Source organism: Oncorhynchus mykiss, chromosome 29 (genome assembly GCF_057628025.1).
Source record: "Oncorhynchus mykiss isolate SJ-2025 chromosome 29, ASM5762802v1, whole genome shotgun sequence".
In the NCBI taxonomy this organism is placed as follows: Eukaryota; Metazoa; Chordata; class Actinopteri; order Salmoniformes; family Salmonidae; genus Oncorhynchus; species Oncorhynchus mykiss.
Window position 1 is genome coordinate 9,012,501 of NC_143050.1, and position 26,579 is coordinate 9,039,079.

The following is a 26,579-nucleotide window of genomic DNA, read 5'->3' on the forward strand; positions in this document are numbered from 1 at the left end:
CAGATAACATTAAAACAGATGGGATGATAGATAGATGTCTAGACAGATGGGATGATAGATAGATGTCTAGACAGATGGGATGATAGATAGATGTCTAGACAGATGCGATGATAGATAGATGTCTAGACAGATGCGATGATAGATAGATGTCTAGACAGATGGAATGGGATGATAGATAGATGTCTAGACAGAAAGGATGGGATGATGATAGATGTCTAGACAGATGGGATGATAGATATATGTCTAGACAGATGGGATGATAGATAGAGGTCTAGACAGATGGGATGATAGATAGATGTCTAGACAGATAGGATGGGATGATGATAGATGTCTAGAAGATGGGATGATAGATATATGTCTAGACAGATGGGATGATAGATAGATGTCTAGACAGATGGGATGATAGATAGATGTCAAGACAGATGGGATGGGATGATAGATAGATGTCTAGACAGATGGGATGATAGATAGATGTCTAGACAGACGGGATGATAGATAGATGTCTAGACAGATGGGATGATAGATAGATGTCTAGACAGATGGAATGGGATGATAGATAGATGTCTAGGCAGATAGGAGGGATGATGATAGATGTCTAGACAGCTGGGATGCTAGATAGATGTCTAGACAGATGCGATGATAGATAGATGTCTAGACAGATGGAATGGGATGATATATAGATGTCTAGACAGATATGATGATAGATGTCAAGACAGATGGGATGGGAAGATAGATAGATGTCTAGACAGATAGGATGGGATGATGATAGATGTCTAGACAGATGGGATGATAGATAGATGTCTAGACAGATGCGATGATAGATAGATGTCTAGACAGAAAGGATGGGATGATGATAGATGTCTAGACAGATGGGATGATAGATATATGTCTAGACAGATGGGATGATAGATATATGTCTAGACAGATGGGATGATAGATAGATGTCTAGACAGATGGGATGATAGATAGATGTCTAGACAGATAGGATGGGATGATGATAGATGTCTAGAAGATGGGATGATAGATAGATGTCAAGACAGATGGGATGGGATGATAGATAGATGTCTAGACAGATGGGATGATAGATAGATGTATAGACAGATGGGATGATAGATAGATGTCTAGACAGATGGAATGGGATGATAGATAGATGTCTAGGCAGATAGGATGGGATGATGATAGATGTCTAGACAGATGCGATGATAGATAGATGTCTAGACAGAAAGGATGGGATGATGATAGAGGTCTAGACAGATGGGATGATAGATATATGTCTAGACAGATGGGATGATAGATAGATGTCTAGACAGAAAGGATGGGATGATGATAGAGGTCTAGACAGATGGGATGATAGATATATGTCTAGACAGATGGGATGATAGATAGATGTCTAGACAGATGGGATGATATATAGATGTCTAGACAGATAGGATGGGATGATAAATAGATGTCTAGACAGATGGGATGATGATAGACAGATGGGATGGGATTATAGATAAATGTATACTCACACCCAGCTGAGGTTAGGTGTGTGGTGACAGAGGCTGGGCTGGGGGAGCTGCACCAGAGATGTATTAACCATGGAGCTGGGGAGAAATCACACACTGTTGTTTAGAGAACACAGACACACACACACACACACTCACACACACACACACACACACACACACACACACACACACACACACACACAGAGACAGATGAACATTCACACACAGATGGAGGGACTGACACACACACACACACACACAGAGACAGATGAACATTCACACGCAGATGGAGGGACTGACACACACACACACACACACACACACACACACACACACACAGAGACAGATGAACATTCACACACAGATGGAGGGACTGACACACACACACACACACACACACAGAGACAGATGAACATTCACACACAGATGGAGGGACTGACACACACACACACACACACACACACACACCCCTGTGACCTCCTTAGGGAAGACACACAGCTTGTAGACATATTTGGAGAGAGCAGAGAAAAGAGAACAGATAACAGAGAATAGAGAGCATAGAACAGAGAATAGAGAACATAGAACAGAGAACAGAGAACAGAGAACATAGAACAGAGAACAGAGAACAGAGAACAGAGAACAGAGAACAGAGAATAGAGAATAAAGAATAAAGAATAAAGAATAAAGAACAGAGATCAGAGAACAGAGAACAGAGAACAGAGAACAGAGAATAGAGAATAGAGAATAGAGAACAGAGAATAGAGAACAGAGAACAGAGAACAGAGAACAGAGAATAGAGAATAGAGAATAGAGAACAGAGAATAGAGAACAGAGAACAGAGAACAGAGAATAGAGAACAGAGAATAGAGAACAGAGAATAGAGAATAAAGAATAGAGAACGGAGAACAGAGAACACACTCCTACTGGATGCTGCCTTGGCAAAACTACAGGGACTGTTATGTAATGATGAAGGTCAATTTTGTCAAACGTCTCTTCATCTGTGTACGGTACACAGCAGTATGTCACAAAACTATTAACAATGTAGTTCACCAACTGTAACTAGTAACAGCTCCGTTATGCCTGTTTGCCTGTTTTATGAATGGCAGAACTAAGTTTCTTGATGCAGTAGTTACTGTGGCTGCCTTTGACTAAACACACACACACACACACACACACACACACACACACACACACACACACACACGTATATATCAATGATGTTGCACTTGCTGCGGGCGATTCCCTGATCCACCTCTACGCAGACGACACCATTCTGTATACTTCCGGCCCGTCCTTGGACACTGTGCTATCTAACCTCCAAACGAGCTTCAATGCCATACAACACTCCTTCCGTGGCTTCCAACTGCTCTTAAACGCTAGTAAAAGCAAACGCATGCTTTTCAACCGTTCGCTGCCTGCACCCGCACGCCTGACTAGCATCACCACCCTGGATGGTTCCGACCTAGAATATGTGGATATCTATAAGTACCTAGGTGTCTGGCTAGACTGTAAACTCTCCTTCCAGACTCATATCAAACATCTCCAATCTAAAATCAAATCTAGAGTCGGCTTTCTATTCCGCAACAAAGCCTACTTCACTCACGCCTCCAAACTTACCCTAGTAAAACTGACTATCCTACCGATCCTCGACTTTGGCAATGTCATCTACAAAATAGCTTCCAATACTCTACTCAGCAAACTGGATGCAGTTTATCACAGTGCCATCCGTTTTGTTACTAAAGCACCTTATACCACCCACCACTGCGACCTGTATGCTCTAGTCGGCTGGCCCTCGCTACATATTCGTCGCCAGACCCACTGGCTCCAGGTCATCTACAAGTCCATGCTAGGTAAAGCTCCGCCTTATCTTAGTTCACTGGTCACGATGGCAACACCCACCCGTAGCACGCGCTCCAGAAGGTGTATCTCACTGATCATCCCTAAAGCCAACACCTCATTTGGCCGCCTTTCGTTCCAGTTCTCTGCTGCTTGTGACTGGAACGAATTGCAAAAATCGCTGAAGTTGGAGACTTTTATCTCCCTCACCAACTTCAAACATCTGCCATCTGAGCAGCTAACCGATCGCTGCAGCTGTACATAGTCTGTCGGTAAATAGCCCACCCATTTTTACCTACCTCATCCCCATACTGTTTATATTTATTTACTTTTTTGCTCTTTTGCACACCAATATCTCTACCTGTACATGACCATCTGATCATTTATCACTCCAGTGTTAATCTGCAAAATTGTAATTATTCGCCTACCTCCTCATGCCTTTTGCACACAATGTCCATAGACTCTCTTTTTCTACTGTGTTATTGACTTGTTTATTGTTTACTCCATGTGTAACTCTGTGTTGTTGTCTGTTCACACTGCTATGCTTTATCTTGGCCAGGTCGCAGTTGTAAATGAGAACTTGTTCTCAACTAGCCTACCTGGTTAAATAAAGGAGAAATAAAAAGAAAGAATAACACACACACACAGTCACAACACACACACACACACACACACACACACAGTCACACACAGTCCCAACGCACACACAGTCCCAACGCACACTGTCTGTGTTCTTTGGCCCATCTTAATCTTTATATCGGCCCGTTTGAGATATGGCTTTTTCTTTGCAACTCTGCCTAGAAGGCCAGTATCCCGGAGTCGCCTCTTCACTTTTGACGTTGAGACTGGTGTTTTGCGGGTACTATTTAATGAAACTGCCAGTTGAGGACTTGTGAGGCGTCTGTTTCTCAAACTAGACACTCTAATGTACATGTCCTTTTGCGCAGTTGTGCACCGGGGCCTCCCACTCCTCTTTCTAATCTGGTTAGAGACAGTTTGCGCTGTTCTGTGAAGGGAGTAGTACAAAGCGTACAAGATCTTCAGTTTCTTGAAATTTCTCGCATGGAATAGCCTTCATTTCTCAGAACAAGAAAAGATTGACGAGTTTCAGAAGAACGTTTTTTGTTTCTAGCCATTTTGAGTCTGTAATCGAACCCCAAGAAATACTGATGCTCCAGATACTCAACTAGTCTACAGACCGTTTTATTGCTTCTTTAATCAGGACAACAGTTTTCAGCTGTGCTAACATAATTGCAAAGGGGTTTTCTAATGATCAATTAGCCTTTTAAAATAATAAACTTGGATTAGCTAACTCCTGTGGAACACAGGATGGTTGCTGATAATGGGCCTCTGTACTCCTACGTAGATATTCTATTAAAAACCAGACGTTTCCAGCTACAACAGTCATTTACAACATTAACAATGTCTACACTCTATTTCTGATCAATTTGATTTCTAAGTGACCCCAAACTTTTGAAAGGGAGTGTATATTATTATTGTTAATATCTATATTATTATTGTCTATATTATTATTTGTATTATTATTATTATTATTATTATTATTTATCTACACTATTATTATTATTATCTATTTTATTATGATAAATATTATTATCTATATTATTACTATCTATATTAATATTATTATTATTATCTATACTATTATTATGATAAATATTATTATCTATATTATTATTTGTATTATTATTATTATTATTATTATTATTTATCTACACTATTATTATTATGATCTATATTATTATGATAAATAGTATTATCTATATTATTATTTGTATTATTATTATTATTATTATTATTTATCTACACTATTATTATTATGATCTATTTTATTATGATCTATATTACTATTATTATTATCTATACAATTATTATCATGATTTACATTATTATTATGATCTATATTATTATTATGATCTATACTAGTACTATTATCTATATTGTTATCTATTTTATTATAATCTATACTATTATTATTATTATATATACTAGCATTATTATGATCTAAACTATTATTATTTTGATCTATACTATTATTATTATGATCTATATTGTTATTATCTATGTTATTATTATGATCTATACTATTATTATTATGATCAATATTATTATTATAATCTATACTATTATTATGATCTATATTATTTTTATGATCTATACTATTATGATCTATACTATTATTATAATCTATACTATTATTATAATCTATACTATTATTATGATCTATATTATTATTATAATCTATACTATTATTATAATCTATACTATTATTATAATCTATACTATTATTATAATCTATACTATTATTATAATCTATACTATTATTATAATCTATACTATTATTATAATCTATACTATTATTATGATCTATACTATTATGATCTATATTATTATTATGATCTATACTATTATTATGATCTATATTATTATTATAATCTATACTATTATTATAATCTATACTATTATTATAATCTATACTATTATTATAATCTATACTATTATTATAATCTATACTATTATTATAATCTATACTATTATTATAATCTATACTATTATTATAATCTATACTATTATTATAATCTATATTATTATTATAATCTATACTATTATTATAATCTATACTATTATTATGATCTATATTATTATTATGATCTATACTATTATGATCTATATTATTATTATGATCTATACTATTATTATAATCTATACTATTATTATGATCTATATTATTATTATGATCTATACTATTATTATGATCTATACTATTATTATGATCTATATTATTATTATAATCTATACTATTATTATAATCTATATTATTATTATAATCTATACTATTATTATGATCTATATTATTATTATGATCTATACTATTATTATGATCTATACTATTATGATCTATATTATTATTATGATCTATACTATTATGATCTATATTATTATTATGATCTATACTATTATTATAATCTATACTATTATTATGATCTATATTATTATTATGATCTATACTATTATTATGATCTATATTATTATTATGATCTATATTATTATTATGATCTATACTATTATTATGATCTATACTATTATGATCTATATTATTATTATGATCTATACTATTATTATGATCTATATTATTATTATAATCTATACTATTATTATGATCTATATTATTATTATAATCTATACTATTATTATGATCTATATTATTATTATGATCTATACTATTATTATGATCTATACTATTATGATCTATATTATTATTATGATCTATATTATTATTATGATCTATACTATTATTATGATCTATATTATTATTATAATCTATACTATTATTATGATCTATATTATTATTATAATCTATATTATTATTATGATCTATATTATTATTATGATCTATACTATTATTATGATCTATACTATTATTATAATCTATACTATTATTATGATCTATATTATTATTATGATCTATACTATTATTATGATCTATACTATTATGATCTATATTATTATTATGATCTATACTATTATTATGATCTATACTATTATTATAATCTATACTATTATTATAATCTATACTATTATTATGATCTATATTATTATTATGATCTATACTATTATTATGATCTATATTATTATTATAATCTATACTATTATTATGATCTATACTATTATTATAATCTATACTATTATTATAATCTATACTATTATTATGATCTATATTATTATTACTATGATCTACATTTTTATTATTACTATCTAAACTATTATTATCATTATGATCTATATTATTATTATTATTATCTATATTATTATTATTATGATCTATATTATTATTATTATTATCTATATTATTATTATTATGATCTATATTATTATTATTATGATCTACATTTTTATTATTATTATCTAAACTATTATTATCTATATTAATATTATTATCTATATTATTAAAATCTTTAGTATTATCATTATCTATATTATTATCATTACAGCATTGTTTGGAAAAAACTCTCAAGTTAAGAATTCCACTGAACTGTTTTAACACCTGTTGTATCCTGTGCATGTGGCAAATATATGAATATAATAAATAAATAAATAAATAAATAAATATATATATATATATATATATATATATATATATATATATATATATATATATATATATAAAAATCTCTGAAGCTGGAGTCTTATATCTCCCTCTCTAACTTTAAGCATCAGCTGTCTGAGCAGCTTACCGATCACTGTACCCATAGCCAATCTGTAAATATCACACCCAACTACCTCATCCCCATATTATTATTTATCTTGGTCTTTTGCACCCCCAGTATCTCTACTAGCACATCCTCATCTGCACATAAATCACTCCAGTAATAATGCTAAATTGTAATTATTTTTGCCTCTATGGCCAATTTATTGCCTGACCTCCCTACTCTTCTACATTTGCACACACTGTAGATAGATCTTTCAATTTTTATTTTCTTTTGTATTATTGACGGTAAGTTTTCTTATGTGTAACTCTGTGTTGTTGTTTTTGGTCAAACTGCTGTGCTTTATCTTGGCCAGGTCGCAGTTGTAAATGAGAAATTGTTCTCAACTGGCCTACCTGGTTAAATAAAGGTGAAAATAAATGAATAAATAAATAAATACATTTTTAAAAAACTTGAAAGGGATAGGGAGAACGAGTGAGCAAGACAGAGAACTAGAGCAAGTGAGCAAAGAACGAGAGTGAGTGAGAAAGAAAGAGATGTGTTGAACATAGTTCTACAACAAAGTAAGAGAAAGATACAGGTGAGGAGAACATAATGATGAGGAGAATGGGGAGAGGAGTAAGTAGAGGAGAAAGGAGAGGAGTAAGAAGAGGAGTAAGGAGATGAGTAAGGAGAGGAATAAGGAGAGGAATAAGGAATGGAGAAAAGGAGTGGAGAAAAGGAGAAGAGTAAGGAAAGGAGAAAAGGAAAGGGGTAAGGAGAGGAGCAAGGAGAGGAGTAAGGAGAGCAGTAAGGAGAGGAAAAAAGGAGAGGAGAAACGGAGAGGAGTAAGGAGAGGAGAAAAGGAGAAGAGTAAGAACAGGAGTAAGGAGGGGAATAAGGAAAGGAGTAAGGAGAGGAGTAAGGAGAGAAGAAAGGAGAGGAGGAAGGAGAGGAGTAAGGAGAGGAGTAAGGAGATGAGTAAGGAGGGAAGTAAGGAGATGAGTAAGGGGAGAAGTAAGGAGAGGAGTAAGGAGAGGAGTAAGGAGAGGAGTAAGGAGAGGAGTAAGGAGAGAAGTAAGGAGAGGAGTAAGGAGAGGAATAAGGAATGGAGAAAAGGAGAAGAGTAAGGAAAGGAGAAAAGGAGAGGTGTAAGGAGAGGAATAAGGAGAGAAGTAAGGAGAGGACTAAGGAGAGGAGTAAGGAGAGGAGTAAGGAGAGGAGTACGGAGAGGAGTAAGGAGAGAAGTAAGGAGAGGAGTAAGGAGAGGAGTAAGGAGAGGAATAAGGAGAGGAATAAGGAGAGGAGTAAGGAGAGGAGTAAGAGGGGAAGTAAGGAGAGGAGTAAGGAGAGGAATAAGGAGAGGAATAAGGAGAGGAGTAAGGAAAGGAGTAAGGAGAGGAGTAAGAGGGGAAGTAAGGAGAGGAGTGAGGAGAGGAGTAAGGAGAGGACAAAAGGAAAAAGAGAACACAACCACTAAAATATTTTCAATGAGACTCTGGAGGAGACAGAGTTGATTTTTGTTAGGAGAGGGGAAAAGGAGAGGAGTAAGGGGAGGGGAAAAGGAGAGGAGTAAGGGGAGGGGAAAAGGAGAGGAGTAGGGGGAGGGGAAAAGGAGAGGAGAAAAGGAGTGGAGAAAAGAAGAGGAGTAAGGAGAGGAGTAAAGAGAGGATAAAGGGAGAGGAGTAAGAAGAGGAGAAAAGAAGAGGAGTAAGGAGAGGAGTAAGGAGAGGAGTAAAGGAGAGGAGTAAAGAGAGGCGAAAAGAAGAGTAAGGAGAGGAGGAAGGAGAGGAGAAAAGAAGAGGAGTAAGGAGAGGAGTAAGGAGAGGAGAAAAGGAGAGGAGTAAAGAGAGGAGAAAGGGAGAGGAGTAAAGAGAGGAGAAAATAAATAAGGAGAGGAGTAAAGAGAGGAGAAAAGGAGAGGAGTAATGAGAGGAGAAAGGAGTGGAGATAAGGAGAAGAGAAAAGGAGAGGAGTAAGGAGAGGAGTAAGGAGAGGAGAAAATGAGAGGAGAAGGAGAGGAGTAAGGAGAGGAGAAAAGGAGAAGAGTAAGAACAGGAGTAAGGAGGGGAATAAGGAGAGGAGTAAGGAGATGAGTAAGGAGAGAGCAAAAGGAGAGGAGTAAGGAGAGGAGAAAAGGACAGGAGCAAGGAGAGGAGCAAGGAGAGGAGTAACGAGAGGAGTAACGAGAGGAGTAACGAGAGGAATAAGGAGATGAGTAAGGAGATGAGTAAGGAGATGAGTAAGGAGATGAGTAAGGAGAGGAGTAAGGAGAGGAGTAAGGAGAGAAGAAAGGAGAGGAGGAAGGAGAGCAGGAAGGAGAGGAATAAGGAGAGGACTAAGGAGAGGAGTAAGGAGAGGAGTAAGGAGAGGAGTAAGGAGAGGAGTAAGGAGATGAGTAAGGAGAGAAGTAAGGAGATGAGTAAGGAGAGGAGTAAGGAGAGAAGTAAGGAAAGGAGTAAAGAGAGGAGTAAGGAGAGGAATAAGGAGAGGAATAAGGAGAGGAATAAGGAGAGGAGTAAGGAGAGGAGTAAGGAGAGGACTAAGAGGGGAAGTAAGGAGAGGAGTAAGGAGAGGAATAAGGAGAGGAGTAAGGAGAGGAGTAAGGAGAGGAGTAAGAGGGGAAGTAAGGAGAGGAGTAAGGAGAGGAGTAAGAGGGGAAGTAAGGAGAGGAGTAAGAGAAGAGGGGAAGTAAGGAGAGGAGTAAGGAGAGGAATAAGGAGAGGAGTAAGGAGAGGAGTAAGGAGAGGAGTAAGAGGGGAAGTAAGGAGAGGAGTAAGGAGAGGACAAAAGGAAAAAGAGAAGGAAACCACTATCATATTTTCAATGAGACTCAGGAGGAGACGGAGTTGAATTTTGTTATATTGTGTTTAGAGCCAAAGGCCCACAAAATGAACCTACTATTCTGAAATGCATAACGTCCTAGACTTACTATTAGTTCATTATTCATACTCAGAAGATATTTTATGTTTGAATGCAGAATGATTTTAACATTTTTTTAATGCAAAATGAGATGTGAACAATCAATAAACAAGTAAAGACAACGTAAAGACAGTGTGAAGGAGTGACAGAGGGAGGGACCGAGAGATCACTCCAGATACAAGGCACAAATACTTAAATGAGTGCCCCGTACTGGGATTGAACACGCAGTCTTCGGAGCCAGAGCTCCACCATCTGTCCACAAAAGTTTTAGTAAACCCAATCGGAATGAATGCCTAAAGTTTTACCTCTATCCCAAACTTTAATCCTTCACTTAACCATAGAATTGTGTCTGTTTTAACCCTGTGCCAGACCTTAACCCAGTCTGAAAGAAAGCCTAAACTTAGCCATAGAGTTGTTTCTGTATGCCTACATTTTTACATGTTTATCAAAGAATGTCGGAACATGAAGTCAGACTGTGATATCTTGTGAAGGAGGGAAGAAAAACAATGTGTTATGACAAAGAAAAATGAATGACACATAAGTTAATTATATTATATTTTCTTCGTCCAACACAATGTGTGTTTGTGTGTGTATGCACGTGCATCTTTACATGTGTGTGAGTGTGTGTGAGTGTGTGTGTGTGTGTGTGTGTGTGTGTGTGTGTGTGTGTGTGTGTGTGTGTGTGTGTGTGTGTGTGTGTGTGTGTGTATGTGCTACTCACAGGAACATGAGGGAGGTGAGGCCGGTGAAGGTGTCTTGGGAAACACTGTTCAGAGGGTTGTGATCCAACACCCTGGTGAGAGAGAGAGAACCAAAGACCTTACGGTAGATATGGAGAGAGAGAGAACCAAAGACCTTACGGTAGTTATGGAGAGAGAGAGAGAACCAAAGACCTTACGGTAGATATGGAGAGAGAGAGAACCAAAGACCTTACGGTAGTTATGGAGAGAGAGAGAACCAAAGACCTTATGGTAGATATGGAGAGAGAGAGAACCAAAGACCTTACGGTAGTTATGGAGAGAAAGAGAACCAAAGACCTTACGGTAGTTATGGAGAGAGAGAGAACCAAAGACCTTACGGTAGTTATGGAGAGAGAGAGAACCAAAGACCTTACGGTAGTTATGGAGAGAGAGAGAGAACCAAAGACCTCACGGTACAGTTATGGAGAGAGAGAGAACCAAAGACCTTACGGTAGTTATGGAGAGAGAGAGAACCAAAGACCTTACGGTAGATATGGAGAGAGAGAGAACCAAAGACCTTACGGTAGTTATGGAGAGAGAGAGAACCAAAGACCTTACGTAGATATGGAGAGAGAGAGAACCAAAGACCTTACGGTAGTTATGGAGAGAGAGAGAACCAAAGACCTTACGGTAGATATGGAGAGAGAGAGAACCAAAGACCTTACGGTAGATATGGAGAGAGAGAGAACCAAAGACCTTACGGTAGATATGGAGAGAGAGAGAACCAAAGACCTTACGGTAGTTATGGAGAGAGAGAGAACCAAAGACCTTACGGTAGTTATGGAGAGAGAGAGAACCAAAGACCTTACGGTAGCTATGGAGAGAGAGAGAACCAAAGACCTCATGGTAGTTATGGAGAGAGAGAGAACCAAAGACCTTACGGTAGATATGGAGAGAGAGAGAACCAAAGACCTTACGGTAGTTATGGAGAGAGAGAGAACCAAAGACCTTACGGTAGATATGGAGAGAGAGAGAACCAAAGACCTTACGGTAGTTATGGAGAGAGAGAGAACCAAAGACCTTACGTAGATATGGAGAGAGAGAGAACCAAAGACCTTACGGTAGTTATGGAGAGAGAGAGAAACAAAGACCTTACGGTAGATATGGAGAGAGAGAGAACCAAAGACCTTACGGTAGATATGGAGAGAGAGAACCAAAGACCTTACGGTAGATATGGAGAGAGAGAGAACCAAAGACCTTAAGGTAGTTATGGAGAGAGAGAGAACCAAAGACCTTACGGTAGTTATGGAGAGAGAGAGAACCAAAGACCTTACGGTAGCTATGGAGAGAGAGAGAACCAAAGACCTCACGGTAGTTATGGAGAGAGAGAGAACCAAAGACCTTACGGTAGATATGGAGAGAGAGAGAACCAAAGACCTTACGGTAGTTATGGAGAGAGAGAGAACCAAAGACCTTACGGTAGTTATGGAGAGAGAGAGAACCAAAGACCTTACGGTAGTTATGGAGAGAGAGAGAACCAAAGACCTTACGGTAGTTATGGAGAGAGAGAGAACCAAAGACCTTACGGTAGTTATGGAGAGAGAGAGAACCAAAGACCTTACGGTAGTTATGGAGAGAGAGAGAACCAAAGACCTTACGGTAGTTATGGAGAGAGAGAGAACCAAAGACCTTACGGTAGTTATTGAGAGAGAGAGAACCAAAGACCTTACGGTAGATATGGAGAGAGAGAGAACCAAAGACCTTACGGTAGTTATGGAGAGAGAGAGAACCAAAGACCTTACGGTAGATATGGAGAGAGAGAGAACCAAAGACCTTATAAAGTAAAATACATCCAAAGTGCCAATAGATGTCATACTGTCACGCCCTGGTCTTTATATTTTGTGTTTTCTTTATTATTTTGGTCAGGCCAGGGTGTGACATCGGTTTATTTATGTGGTGTGTTTTGTCTTGGGGTTTTTGTAGGTATTGGGATTGTGGTTTAGTGGGATTCTCTAGCAAAGTCTATGGCTGTCTGAATTGGTTCTCAATCAGAGGCAGGTGATTATCGTTGTCTCTGATTGGGAACCATATTTAGGCAGCCATATTCTTTGAGTGTTTTGTGGGTGATTGTTCCTGTCTCTGTGTTTGTTTGCACCAGATAGGCTCAGTCACTTTGGTTTTTCTTTTTTCATTGTTTTGGAAGAGAAGAGAACGAGCGCCATTCTCCTTGCGGAGATGGTGCTAAATACATCAACACGGTCGGTCCCTGGGATTGGGCTGGCCAACACGATTCGGTTTGCTTGGAAGGAAAAGGAGTTGGAGCCTTTAGGACGGGAAACTTTTGGAAGGATAATATTGATGGGGATTCTAAAGCTGACGGTGAAGGACGTGTTTTGTTTCCAAGGCAACTCGTTGGAGGGAGCATACGACCTGGCACTACATACAGAGGAGAAACACAATGATATCCTGAGAAGGGCAAGAGCAGTGGGAGGTGAGAGGCCGATGAGCCACTATGAAATAACAAGCCTGGCGAGGAACAACTTTAGGGTTGTAACTGTCAACATTTACAACCCATACGTTAAGGACGAAGAGGCGAGGGCCTTTCTGGGGAGATACATGGATAACGTCTCCTCAGCAAGGCACCTCAAAGACTCCCTTGGGTTTTGGAATGGGAGGAGAGGCTTCCAGGCCCTCCTCAGGGAGGACCCAAAGGGACATGGTGGCTACCTCCATCCTCCTGCTATGTTCTCCCTAGGGGCTGACAGGGGGACGTTGTTTTATGCACGTCAGCCCCCATTTTGCAGGCGCTGTATGGCCTACGGCCACATATTCGCCTCGTGCAGCACAAGAAAATGCAGATTTTGTGGATCTGAGGAGCACGAGGCGCGGGATTGTGACAAGCCTAAGGCGTGCCACGGGTGTGGCTCGTCAGCACACCTGTGGCGGGGGTGCCCGACTCGTCAGAGGTCCTATGTGTCTGCGGCTGGGGGGGGGAGCAGGAGCGGGGGATGGGGGAAGAAGAGGAGGGGAAGGAAGCACGCCTCATGACCAGAGTACAGGTCCAAAGGGGAAGGCCGCAAGGAAGGAGGAGGAGCAAGAAGTGGTGGATGGAAGAGAGAAGGAAACAGAAGGCACGGGAGCAGGAGAATCAGGAAAAGCGGCGGAAGAAGGCAACCGAGTGGAGGAGCATGAGAGAGAAGAAAGCGAGGGAGGAGTGGTGGAGAAGGAGACGGTGGAAGAGCAAGTGGAGTGGGGGGAAAGTGCCCTGGTGGAAGAGATGAGGGGTATGGAGGAGCTGGCGGGGGGGGGGGGAGGGTGGTATCTCTCCACTGCCGCCATCACCAAAGAAGAGAATGAAGAGGAGGGTGCGATTGGCCGACAGTGAGAGGGAGGGGATGGTCAAGAGAGTGATGGGGGTGGGAGAAACCTCTGGGTTGCTGCTGGTTTCCCCAGGCTCTCAACTTCTGTTGGGTGGGGACACACCTAACAAGACTCAGGACTGGGTACAGGAGGAGGTGGGGAGTTTTTTGTTTGGGGACTCAGCCTCCCCAATTTTTTTCCAAACCAGCTGCAGCACTGGGGAGGGGGAGGAGTGTGGGGGTAGACCCAGGGTGCAGGGCACCCCGGAGCCAAACACTATTCCTGCATCCTGGGTTGGTGAGATGGAGGAAGAGGGGGGGATGTCGGGAGTACGGATGGTGTTTTCACAGGTAGATATGGAGCAGGGGAGCATTTTTCTGTCTAGGTTTAGAATTTGAGTGTATTACATGTTTTTATTTCATTCTTTCATGGGGTCTAATTTTACTTTTGTTTGTTTAAATGTAAGGGGTTTAAGGGATTTTGTTAAGAGGAGGGCGGTTTTTAGTTATTTGGAGGGTGTGGGGTTTGATTTTTGTTTTTTACAGGAGGTTCACCTGAGGGGTGGAGGGGATGTTAGTAGGTTTAAGAGAGAGTGGGACAAGGGGGAGTCGGTTTGGGGTATTGGGGGGGTGCACTCATCGGGGGTAGGGATTTTGTGTGGGCACAGGGAGGTAAAAGTGGAGGATTCTTTTGTGGTAATGCAGGGGAGGGTTATAGGGGTGGATGTCACGATAAGGGATTGTAAATGTAGATTAGTGGTGGTGTATGGGCCACAGGTGGTGGCAGACAGGAGGGAGATGGTGGACTGTCTGACGCCCCTGTGTGTCACAAATAGGAAATTAGTGATAGGGGGGGATTTTAATACAGATTTAGGAATAGGGGGGGATAGCAGTGCAGGCGTCATTACCAGGCCAATGGCTTGCCATGGTCTGGTTGATGGTGGTCTGCACACTACTCCGAAAATGGCCGGTCCTACATGGCGCAACTCCAGGGGGGTTGAGCGGAGGCTCGACTATATTTTTGTACCCAGGTCTTTGGGTAAGTTGTCTGGGCGGCTGTTGCCTGTTTTCTTTTCGGATCACGACGGGGTGCTCCTGCAGGTGGGGCCGCCAGACTGCCTCTTTGGTAGGGGTTACTGGAAGTTAGATCGGGATGTGCTGGAGGAGCAGGCTTTTGTTGACGGGTTTTATGGTTTCTTTTGGAGGCTTGAAGGTCTCCGGTCCATGTGCGAGGGGGTGTTAGAGTGGTGGGAATTAGTTAAGGTGAAGGATTAGGGCTTTTATAATAGGGTATTGCAAGAGGAAAAAAAGGGAGGAGAGGAGGGAGGTGGATCGTATCCAAAAGTTAATTGAACTCGAGTACGAGGCAGGCAACCTCGGCGGGTCGTTTGACTGGGAGAGATCCGCAACCCTAAAGGCGCAGCTCAGGGAGTTGCAGGAGCGGAAGGCTCGAACTTTCCTGGAGCGTGCGCATAGTGGCTTTCTAGAACACAATGAGACTTGTTCTGCTATGTTCTTTAAGTCGGTTAGGGCCAGACAGAGTAGGAAGGTAATGCATGGCGTTTGGGAAGAAAATGGTAGTATAGTTAGAGAACCAAGGGATATGGTCAGGGTGACAACTGATCATTTCCAAGGTTTATTTAAGGAAAGGGAAATAGATGTAGAGCAGGGAAATGTGTTTTTAGAACACTTGTCCAGGCGGTTGCCGAAGGACATTAGAGAAGTGATGGAGGCCCAGATTTCACTAGAAGAGGTTGAGAGCGCTCTTAGGAGGATGGGAAAAGGGAAGGTGCCTGGGATGGATGGGCTGCCGGCTGAGTTTTATCTCAAGTTTTGGGGTATACTTGGACCAGTGGTCCTCGAAGTCTTGAAGGCCATCCTTGAGACGGGGGTCCCGGGGGGATCAATGGCTGTTGGTGTGCTGTCACTTTTATATAAGAAGGGGGAAATAATAGACCTTGGCAACTGGCGGGTGTTGACCATGCTGTGTGTAGATTACAAGCTACTTGCAAAGGTTTTAGCAGACCGGTTGCGCACAGCCCTTCCCTACGTCGTCCATGAGGATCAGACGTGCGGGGTAGAGGGCCGCTCTATTAGATGGAACCTACAGTTAATCAGGGACTCCATCGCTTGGGTTGAAGATAGAGGACTGCCTTTAATGGTAGCAGCGCTAGATCAGGCGAAAGCCTTTGATCGCGTGAATAGATCCTTTTTATTCAGAGTGTTAGGTCGATTAGGATTTGGGGAGAAGTTCATAGGATGGATTCGTACATTATATGTCGGAGCGGGGTGCCGAGTTAGTGTAAATAGTCACTTGGGTGATGTTTTTGACCTCTCGTCTGGGGTCAGGCAGGGGTGCCCACTCTCGGCTCTCCTCTTCGTTCTGTACATGGAGCCTCTGGGGGCTGCCATTAGGGCAGACACAGGGGTGGAAGGCTTGTTGATCCCTGGAAGTGGTGGGCTGCGTGTTAAGATGACGCAGTACGCCGACGACACTTCCTTGCTGCTGTGCAAGGACTCGTGCCTGACAAGGTCCCTTGCCATCTTTGGGGATTTCACCCGAGCGTCGGGAGCAGTTCTGAACCATGCAAAGTCTTCCGTCATGTTTTTTGGAAGATGGCGCGGTAGAACGGATGTGCCTGGGGGGTTATCTCTCTGTGAGGGGACCCTGAGGATTCTCGGGGTCCATTTTGAGACCTCCGGCTCAGCGACGCTAAACTGGAACATGCGTATCGCAGTGGTACAGAGGAAGCTAGCAATGTGGAAGGCTAGGTATTTGTCTTTTATGGGCAAAGTCCTGGTCCTAAAGGTGGATGTGTTGCCGTCTCTTTTGTATTTGGCGTACATCTACCCATTGCCGGCTTGTCTGAGGAGGCCTCTAGTGAGACTTGTGTTTCAGTTCATGTGGAGTGGCAGGTGCGAGTGGGTCGCCAGGGCACGCATGATCTGTCCCATCGGGGAGGGAGGTAGGGGGGTACCACATTTCCCCCTCAAACTGGACGCAATTTTTGTTTCTTTCTTGTTAACGGAGCTTGCTCATCCAGTGATACACCCGTCCGGTTACCTCCTGCGGGTGTTCTTCTCGTATCAGGCGAGAAGCGTAATGGTGTGGTCTAACACGGGTCCTCGGGCGGAACAGCTGCCGTGGCACTTTGGTCATGCGGCCAAGTGGCTGCGTGCGCACCCTGAGGTTGAAGGTGCCCGAGTAGGTTGAGATCACAGGCACCTGTACGAGGAGGTCAGAAAGGCAGGGAGTCCTGCGCCTGTAGTGGGCATCTCGGAAGTGGTCTGGGAGGGAGTGCAGGCGCGGGGTCTGGACAACAGGCTCAAGGACCTGAATTGGTTGAGCCTCCATAAGTGCTTGCCGGTACGTTCCATCATGTACCGGTATAGTTTGGTGCAATCCCCCACCTGTCCAAGATCCTCTTGTGGCAGGGAGGAGACGGTGCGCCATGTCTTTTGGGACTGTGCCTTTGCCGGAGTAGTATGGGCTAGGGCACGGGTGTTGTTAGGTTTGGCAAGGGGGGATTTTGTATTGACGTGGGCCAGGTTAGAGAGAGGTGTAGGGAGAGCGAGAGGGACGGATAGGGACAGGTTTCTGCTCTGGCTTCTCATGAGTCTCTTTAAACGGGGGCTGTGGGAAGCCAGGCAGAACATGGTGAAGACCGGGAGAGATTGGGGGGTGGAAGGGATAGTGAGGAGGGTGGAAGGAGATTTGAAGGGGAGGATGAAGAGGGAGGAGAGGAAGTGGGGGCAGCATGCTGCTCGGGAGAGGTGGAAGGGGGGTTTAGGGCTGGGTGTCATTTCGATTTGCAAGGGGATAGATTAGGGACGGGGAGATAGGGAAAGGTAGTTTGTAGGGTGACGGGGAGGGAAGATGCTCCCCTGAGGTTTTGTTTGGGGTTTTTGTTTAGTTAAATTAGTTAAATTAAAATACCATTATTTGAGTATGTATGAAAATTACGAGTTGTAAAGAATGAATGGTATTGAAGATAATAAATTATTTTTTATAAAAAATAAAAAAAATAGGCTGTTAGGTTTTCGTGTTACGTTTCTTGTTTTTGTATTGTTCGTTTTTTCATCATTATTAAAGATTAATCTAAATTACCACGCTGCATTTTGGTCCGACTCTACTTCACCCGAAGAAAACCGTAACAGAATCACCCACCACAACAGGACCAAGCGGCGTGGTGACAGGCAGCGGCAGGAGGAGCAGCGATCACAGGACTTCTGGACTTGGGAGGAGATATTGGACGGAAAAGGACCCTGGGCACAGCCTGGAGAATATCGCCGCCCCAAAGAAGAACTGGAGGCGGCGAAAGCGGAGAGGCACTGGTATGAGGAGGCAGCACGGCGACGCGGATGGAAGCCCGAGAGTCAGCCCCAAAAATTTATTGGGGGGGGGGGGCTCACAGGGAGTATGGCTACGCCAGGTAGGAGACCTACGCTAACTTCCTGTGCTTACCGGGGGGCTAGAGAGACCGGGCAGGCACCGTGTTATGCTGTGGTGCGCACGGTGTCTCCAGTGCGGGTGCATAGCCCGGTGCGGTACATACCAGCTCCTCGTATCGGCGGGGCTAGAGTGGGCATCGAGCCAGGTAAGGTTGGGCAGGCTCGGTGCTCAAGAGCTCCAGTGTGTTTTTGTATTGTTCGTTTTTTCATTATTAAAGATGAATCTACCACGCTGCATTTTGGTCCGACTCTACTTCACCCGAAGAAAACCGTAACACATACATTTATTCAACACAGTCTAACCCTACAGATAAATTACACAATACAACAGATTTGCTTTACATGAAATACAATACGTAGCTTAATGGCATATCTGATTGTGCTTTCCGACAAATAATGACCACAAACTAATATGAGCATATCCAAAGAAGCTTTCAATGTGCTCAATTAAGAAAACTATGAAAAACAATGAATCTGATCGATTGAGCCACAGAGCACAGATACCTTAAAAAAGAGGAAGGGACGCATCCTTCGCATAGAGTTGATCATACTGTTGTACGGCCTGTGGAATGTTGGTCTCACTCCTCTTTAATGGCTGTGAAAAGTTGCTGGCTGTTGGCGGGACCTGGAACACGCTGTCGTACACGTCGATCCAGAGCATCCCAAACATGCGCAATTGGTGACAGGTCTGTGAGTATGCAGGCCATGGAAGAACTGAGACATTTTCAGCTTTCAGGAATTGTGTAAAGATCCTTGCGACATGGGGCCGTCCGTGCATTATCATGCTAAAACATGAGGTGATGGCGGTGGATGAATGGCATAACAATGGGCCTCAGAATTTGGTCAGGGTATCTCTGTGTATTCAAATTGCCATCGATAAAATGCAACTGTGTTGGTTGTCCGTAGCTTATGCCTGCCCATAACATAACCCCACTGCCATCATGGGGCACCCTGTTCAAAACATTGATATCAGCAAACCGCTCACCCACACAAAGTCATTACACGTGGTCTGCGGTTGTGAGGCCAGTTGGACGTATTGCCAAGTTCTCTAAAGTGACATTGGAGGTGGCTTATGGTAGAGAAATGAACATTAAATTCTCTGGCAACAGCTCTGGTAGACATTCCTGCATTAAGCATGCCAATTGCCCGCTACCTCAAAAACATCTGTGGCATTGTGTTCTGAGAGCAAACTGCACATTTTCAAGCGGCCTTTCATTGTCCCTAGCACAAGGTGCACCTGTGTAAGGATCATGCTGTTTAATCAGCTTCTTGATATGCCACCACTGTCAGGTGGATGGATTATCTCGGCAAAGGACAAATGCTCACTAACAGGGATGTAAACACATTTGTGCACAATATTTGAGAGAAATAAACTTTTTGTGCATATGGAAAATGTATGGGGTCTTTTATTTCAGAATATGAAACATAGAACCAACACCTTAAACTTATATTTTTGTTCAGTGTAAACACAACAACTTGAATGTGTTATTTCTATAAATGTACAGTTTGCTGCTGTATTCTGAATTAAACTACTGTCAAATCTTCTAGTGTAACCACAATTGGGACTCCGTCTTAAACGGGATTTGAACTCCTTACCTACTGGTTGTAAGCAACTTAAAATGTCCTGCTACAGTGCACTTACACCACCAGAAGCATGAGTGTAAAAGAGATATTGCCACAGACCTATTGGCAAGAATGCATTTCTGCACTTTGCTAAAAGCTGCCCAGAATAATTGTCCAATTATCACCACCATTAAACTTGTAGTTCTCAAGGAAAGTTGACAGAGTATGCATGCATTATTCAGGGGTTTGAACTTGCAACCTCTTGGTTGCTAGAAGTTTCTGCAGTGCCACCAGGACCATATGAAAAGGGTATGAAAAGGTCAAAGGTACACTTCACAGGTACACTTCACATGTACACTTCACAGGTACACATATGAACTCACATAGTACATTTTGGTATCTCGTAGGTATAATGGGACATTTTCTACTTAATATTTTGAATATAATGTATGATCAGCACTGCACTTTGATAGGTCAATGTACAATGTACTGGTGGGGTGCGTAAATATATGTGTATTTGTGCCAACCGTCAGTGGAAGTGTTGTAGCAGTTTAAGTGTTTGATGGTTATGCAGATGAAAGTAGAGCACTTCCTTTGACACTGTCTGTTCTGTAAACGGGGTAAGAGAATACAGTGCCTTGCAAAAGTATTCACCCCCTTTGGTGTTTTTCCTATTTTGTTGCATTACAACCTGTAATTTAAATAGATTTTTATTTGGATTTCATGTAATGGATAAACACTAAATAGTCCAAATTGGTGTAGTGAAATGAAAAAAATAACACGTATTCACCCCCTTTGCTATGAAGCCCCTAAATAGGATCTGGTGCAACTAATTACCTTCAGAAGTCACATAATTAGTTAAATAAAGTCCAACTGTATGCAATCTAAGTGTCACATGATCTGTCACATGATGTCAGTATATATACACCTGTTATGAAAGGCCCCAGAGTCTGCAACACCACTAAGCAAGCGGCACTATGAAGACCAAGGAGCTCTCCAAACAGGTCAGGGACAAAGTTGTGAAGAAGTACAGATCAGGTTTGAAAAAAAATATATCTGAAACTTTGAACCATCAAATCCATTATTTAAAAATTGAAAGAGTATGCCACCAAAACAAACCTCCCAAGAGAAGGCCGCCCACCAAACCTCACAGACCAGACAAGGAGGGCATTAATCAGAGAGGCAACAAAGAGACCAAAGATAACCCTGAAGTAGCTGCAAAGCTCCACAGCGGAGAATGGAGTATCAGTCCATAGGACTACTTTAAGCCGTACACTCCACAGAGCTGGGCTTTACGGAAGAGTGTCCAGAAAAAAATAAGCAAACGTTTGGTGTTCATCAAAAGGCATGTGGGAGACTCCCCAAACATATGGAAGAAGGTACTCTGGTCATATGAGACTAAAATGTAGCTTTTTGGCCATCAAGGAAAATGCTATGTCTGGCGCAAGCCCTCTCATCACCCGAGAACACCATCTCCACAGTGATGGGATGTTCTTCATCGGCAGGGACTGGGAAACTGGTCAGAATTGAAGGAACGATGGATGGCGCTAAATACAGGGAAATTCTTGAGGGAAATCTGTTTCAGTCTTCAAAAGATTTGAGACTGGGACAGATGTTCACCTTCCAGCAGGACAATGACCCTAAGCTACTGCTAGGGTCATTGACCCAACCCTAAGCTACTGCTAGGGTCATTGACCCTACCCTAAGCTACTGCTAGGGTCATTGATCGTACCCTAAGCTACTGCTAGGATCATTGACCCTACCCTAAGCTACTGTTAAAGCAACACTCGAGTGGTTTAAGGGGAAACATCTAAATGTCTTGGAATGGCCTAGCCTAGTCAAGGCCCAGACTTCAATCCAATTGAGAATCTGTGGTATGACTTAAAGATTGCTGCACACCAGCGGAACCCATCCAACTTGAAGGAGCTGGAGCAGTTTTGCCTTGAAGAATGGGCAAAAATCCCAGTGGCTAGATGTGCCAAGCTTATAGAGACATAGCCCAAGAGACTTGCAGCTGTAATTGCTGCAAAAGGTGGCTCTACAAAGTATTGACTTTGGGGGGGTGAATAGTTATGCACGCTCAAGTTTTCTGTTTTTTGGTCTTATTTTTTGTTTGTATCACAAAAAAATAAAATGTGCATCTTCAAAGGGGTAGGCATGTTGTGTAAATCAAATGATACAACCCCCCCCCCCAAAAATCAATTTTAATTCCAGGTTGTAAGGCAACAAAATAGGAAAAATGCCAAGGGGGGTGAATACTTTCGCAAACCACTGTATATCAGTAATAAGCTGCACTGTGAAGAGGTCATTGTGACAGAAGTTTCTTAACTGGAAACTACTACTAAATCTTGGTGGGGAAATCTACAAAAAAAATGTTTTAGATGCATGCCAGCAAAGCCACTACACAACACAACACTAAACAATACATTAATTGCACTATAATGATGAAGAACGGTGCCCACAAACGGTTAGGCCCTACATAAAGCTGTCCCAACAGCAGAGGCCCAACATCTTACCACTACTTTTTTTTATACTAGGCAAGTCAGTTAAGATCAAATTATTATTTACAATGACAGCCTAAACCGGCCAAACCCGGACGACGCTGGGCCAATTGTGCACCACCCTATGGGACTCCAGATCACAGCTGGTTGGGACACAGCCTGGGAACGAAACAGGGTCTGTAGAGAGGCTTCTTGGACGGGCACTTCTAATGTAACTCTATGGCAGCACTCAAGGGGCTTGAATTTTCAAGCTCTAACCCTTAGACTTTGCGGTGAGGTAGTGTCCCCATGAGTAACAGAACACTGAGCCAATCACGGCGCGATTAGAGAACATTACCAACCCATACGCTCCGTATTTTCCTCTGGCTGCCCCACCACCACAGAAAGCACTGAGCTAGGCTGATACACCTGCATTTTGGAGCTGCCTTACTCAAGAAAGCAAACGTTTGTATGTGGCTTTAGTAACTCAGTAAAAAAAAAACATGTTTTTACATTGTTTTCAAAATTAAATGTGAAAATTAAATGTACTAATGCCAAAATAACATGCAAAACGGGCAAAAACAATGGAATAAATGCTAATGAGCATTGATCCCACCTACATTTCAAAATACAGTACCTAATGATTGTACCTGATGCTGTGTCCGTAAGTGGGATTTTACCACATAAGTGGGATTTTACCACATACGACTGGAAAAAATAATCTTGAACGGCCCTCCAATTGGTAATAACTAGGGGGAAACGCGTCTCTCATCCCTGAGCTCTGACTTCTCCCACACCTACTAAGGAAATGACCTCGATAACAGCATTTACGTCAGTTAAATGTGAAAAACAAAACATTATTTATAAAAAGCAATCTATTAAAATGGTTCTTTAACTATATAATTTGTTTACAAGCATGATAGCTGTACTTTTAGTGTCTGGTTGATACAGCTTGTTGGCCATTAGACAATTGTCATTTCCCAACGATTTCAAAGCACGTGAATGCATCCAACTGGTATTTACGACTGGTAAATTCCCACAAGGCTACAAATGCAGCTTTATATTTAATACATTGGGTAGAAAAATGTACCATTATACTAGATTTTCCACACATCTACCCTAGTACCATGTGAATTCCTATGTGTACCTTTAGAGATACCGTGTGTGACCTTTTTTGTACACCAGGGAACAACACTGTTGCGTAACTGTACTCATATATATTAGAGTGTGTGTTCTTGGTGGCTCTGCCAAGGCATTAATGCACTCCAAACCAAAATGTTGCAAGTTTAAATCCCGAGAGCATTTATGCACACATTGGGCTGTATCAATCAGGTCCATGCTAGCGGACGCCTGCATAGTGTTTGCTTTTGGCGGTGTCAGAAGTGGAACTGAGTTACAGCCTCTCCAGGCATTATATCAGGAAGTGGAAATTGCAATTTGCTGCACAGAGCAGCATTAACAGAAATCCCATGAAGCTTAGTTTACAAGTTGGAACACGCTTGATGTGATTGAATCTGTGTCGAGTGTCCCAGAAACAATGTTACTTTTTAATTGGTGTTGTCAGATAATCGCACAGTTATTGACTTGATTCCGGGTAACTTTAAGCAAGTGGAGAAATGTATTCTTTCATCAACAACAAAAAAATCTATGGCTGATCTCTGTCATGGCTACAGACCTGGAAGAAACAGGTTACTGTCTACAAGGTTGTGAGTTCAAATCCCCAGGTGTGGTTATATCCCAAATGGACCAATCAATGTTGAGGTCAATTCCATTTACAGTAACTTCCACTCAATTCAGAAAGTAATTCAAAATTCTCCTGTAAATAAAAAAAGCATTGAAAATTATTTTATTTTATTTGAATTTTTCTGCGTACTTATTGTTGTATATTTACTGACAAGATACAGTTCTGCTGTAGAAATAAATGTAAAGAAAACAGTAGGTGATAACTCACTATAAAATGAAACATGTTTTTGGAACACTTCACGTGACATTTCACATGCAAAATCATGTGTTTTGAAACACTTCAAATCATATATAAGTTTAATGGTAGGTTTATTTGAACAGTGAGAGACAGAATAACAACAAAAAAATCCAGAAAAACGCATGTCAAAAATGTTATAAATTGATTTGCATTTTAATGAGGGAAATAAGTATTTGACCCCCTCTCAATCAGAAAGATTTCTGGCTCCCAGGTGTCTTTTATACAGATAACAAGCTGAGATTAGGAGCACAGTCTTAACCTCTTGAACCTCTGGGGGCAGTATTTCATTTTTGGATGAAAAACGTTCCCGTTTTAAACAAGATATTTTGTCATGAAAAGATGCTCGACTATGCATATAATTGACAGCTTTGGAAAGAAAACACAGAACTAATGCTACAGGCGAAACCAAGATGCAATTTTATTCAGGAAGTGAGCCAGATTTCGAATGCGCTGTGTTCCAATGTCTCCTTATATGGCTGTGAATGCGCAAGGAATGAGCCTACACTTTCTGTCATTTCCCCAAGGTGTTTGCAGCATTGTGACGTATTTGTAAGCATATCATTGGAAAATTTACCATAAGAGACTACTACTACCAGGTGTCCGCTCGGTGTCCTCCATCGAAACTATTGCGTAATCTCCAGGTGCGTGCATTTTTCCATTTTGAACAGATGAGAAACAAAACTGCCATGAGTGATTTATCATCGAATAGATATGTGAAAAACACCTTGAGGATTGATTCTAAACAACGTTTGCCATGTTTCTGTCGATATTATGGAGTTAATTTGGAAAAAAGTTTGCATTGTAATGACTGAATTTTCCTGGTTTTTTTTTTGCCAAATGTGATGAACAAAACGGAGCGATTTCTCCTACACAAATAATATTTTTGGAAAAACTGAACATTTGCTATCTAACTGAGAGTCTCCTCATTGAAAACATCCGAAGTTCTTCAAAGGTAAATTATTTTATTTGAATGCTTTTCTTGTTTTGGTGAAAATGTTGCATGCTGAATGCCAGGCTTAATGCTATGCTAGCTATCAATACTCTTACACAAATGCTTGTGTAGCTATGGTTGAAAAGCATTTTTTGAAAATCTGAGATGACAGTGTTGTTAACAAAAGGCTAAGCTTGTGAGCCAATATATTTATTTCATTTCATTTGCGATTTTCATGAATAGTTAACGTTGTGTTATGGTAATGAGCTTGAGGCTATAATTACGCTCCCGGATACGGGATTGCTCGTCGCAACAGGTTAAAGGGAGTGCTCCAAATCTCAGCTTGTTACCTGTATAAAAGACACCTGTCCACAGAAGCAATCAATCAATCAGATTCCAAACTCTCCACCATGGCCAAGACCAAAGAGCTCAGGGACAAGATTGTAGATCTACACAAGGCTGGAATGGGCTACAAGACCATCGCCAAGCAGCTTGGTGAGAAGGTGACAACAATTGGTGTGATTATTTGCAAATGGAAGAAACACAAAATAACTGGGGCTCCATGCAAGATCTCACCTTGTGGAGTTGCAATGATCATGAGAACGGTGAGGAATCAGCCCAGAACTACACAGGAGGATCTTGTCAATGATCTCAAGGCAGCTGGGACCATTGTCACCAAG

At 41.2% G+C, this 26,579-nt stretch overlaps 1 protein-coding gene across 3 annotated transcripts in view; it reads right to left on the minus strand.

Annotated features, from left to right (window-relative positions):
• Nucleotides 1-26,579, minus strand: part of LOC110510244 (relaxin receptor 2) — a 185,448-nt gene that overhangs the window by 72,472 nt on the left and 86,397 nt on the right. For all 3 annotated transcript variants that reach the window (XM_090226478.1, XM_036967526.2, XM_036967527.2), the window contains exons 8-9: nt 11,175-11,246; nt 1,512-1,586 (exon numbers count right to left, since the gene is read on the minus strand). In XM_090226478.1, the coding sequence (XP_090082604.1) occupies nt 1,512-1,586; nt 11,175-11,246 (147 nt within the window). The remainder of the gene's footprint in view (nt 1-1,511; nt 1,587-11,174; nt 11,247-26,579) is intronic.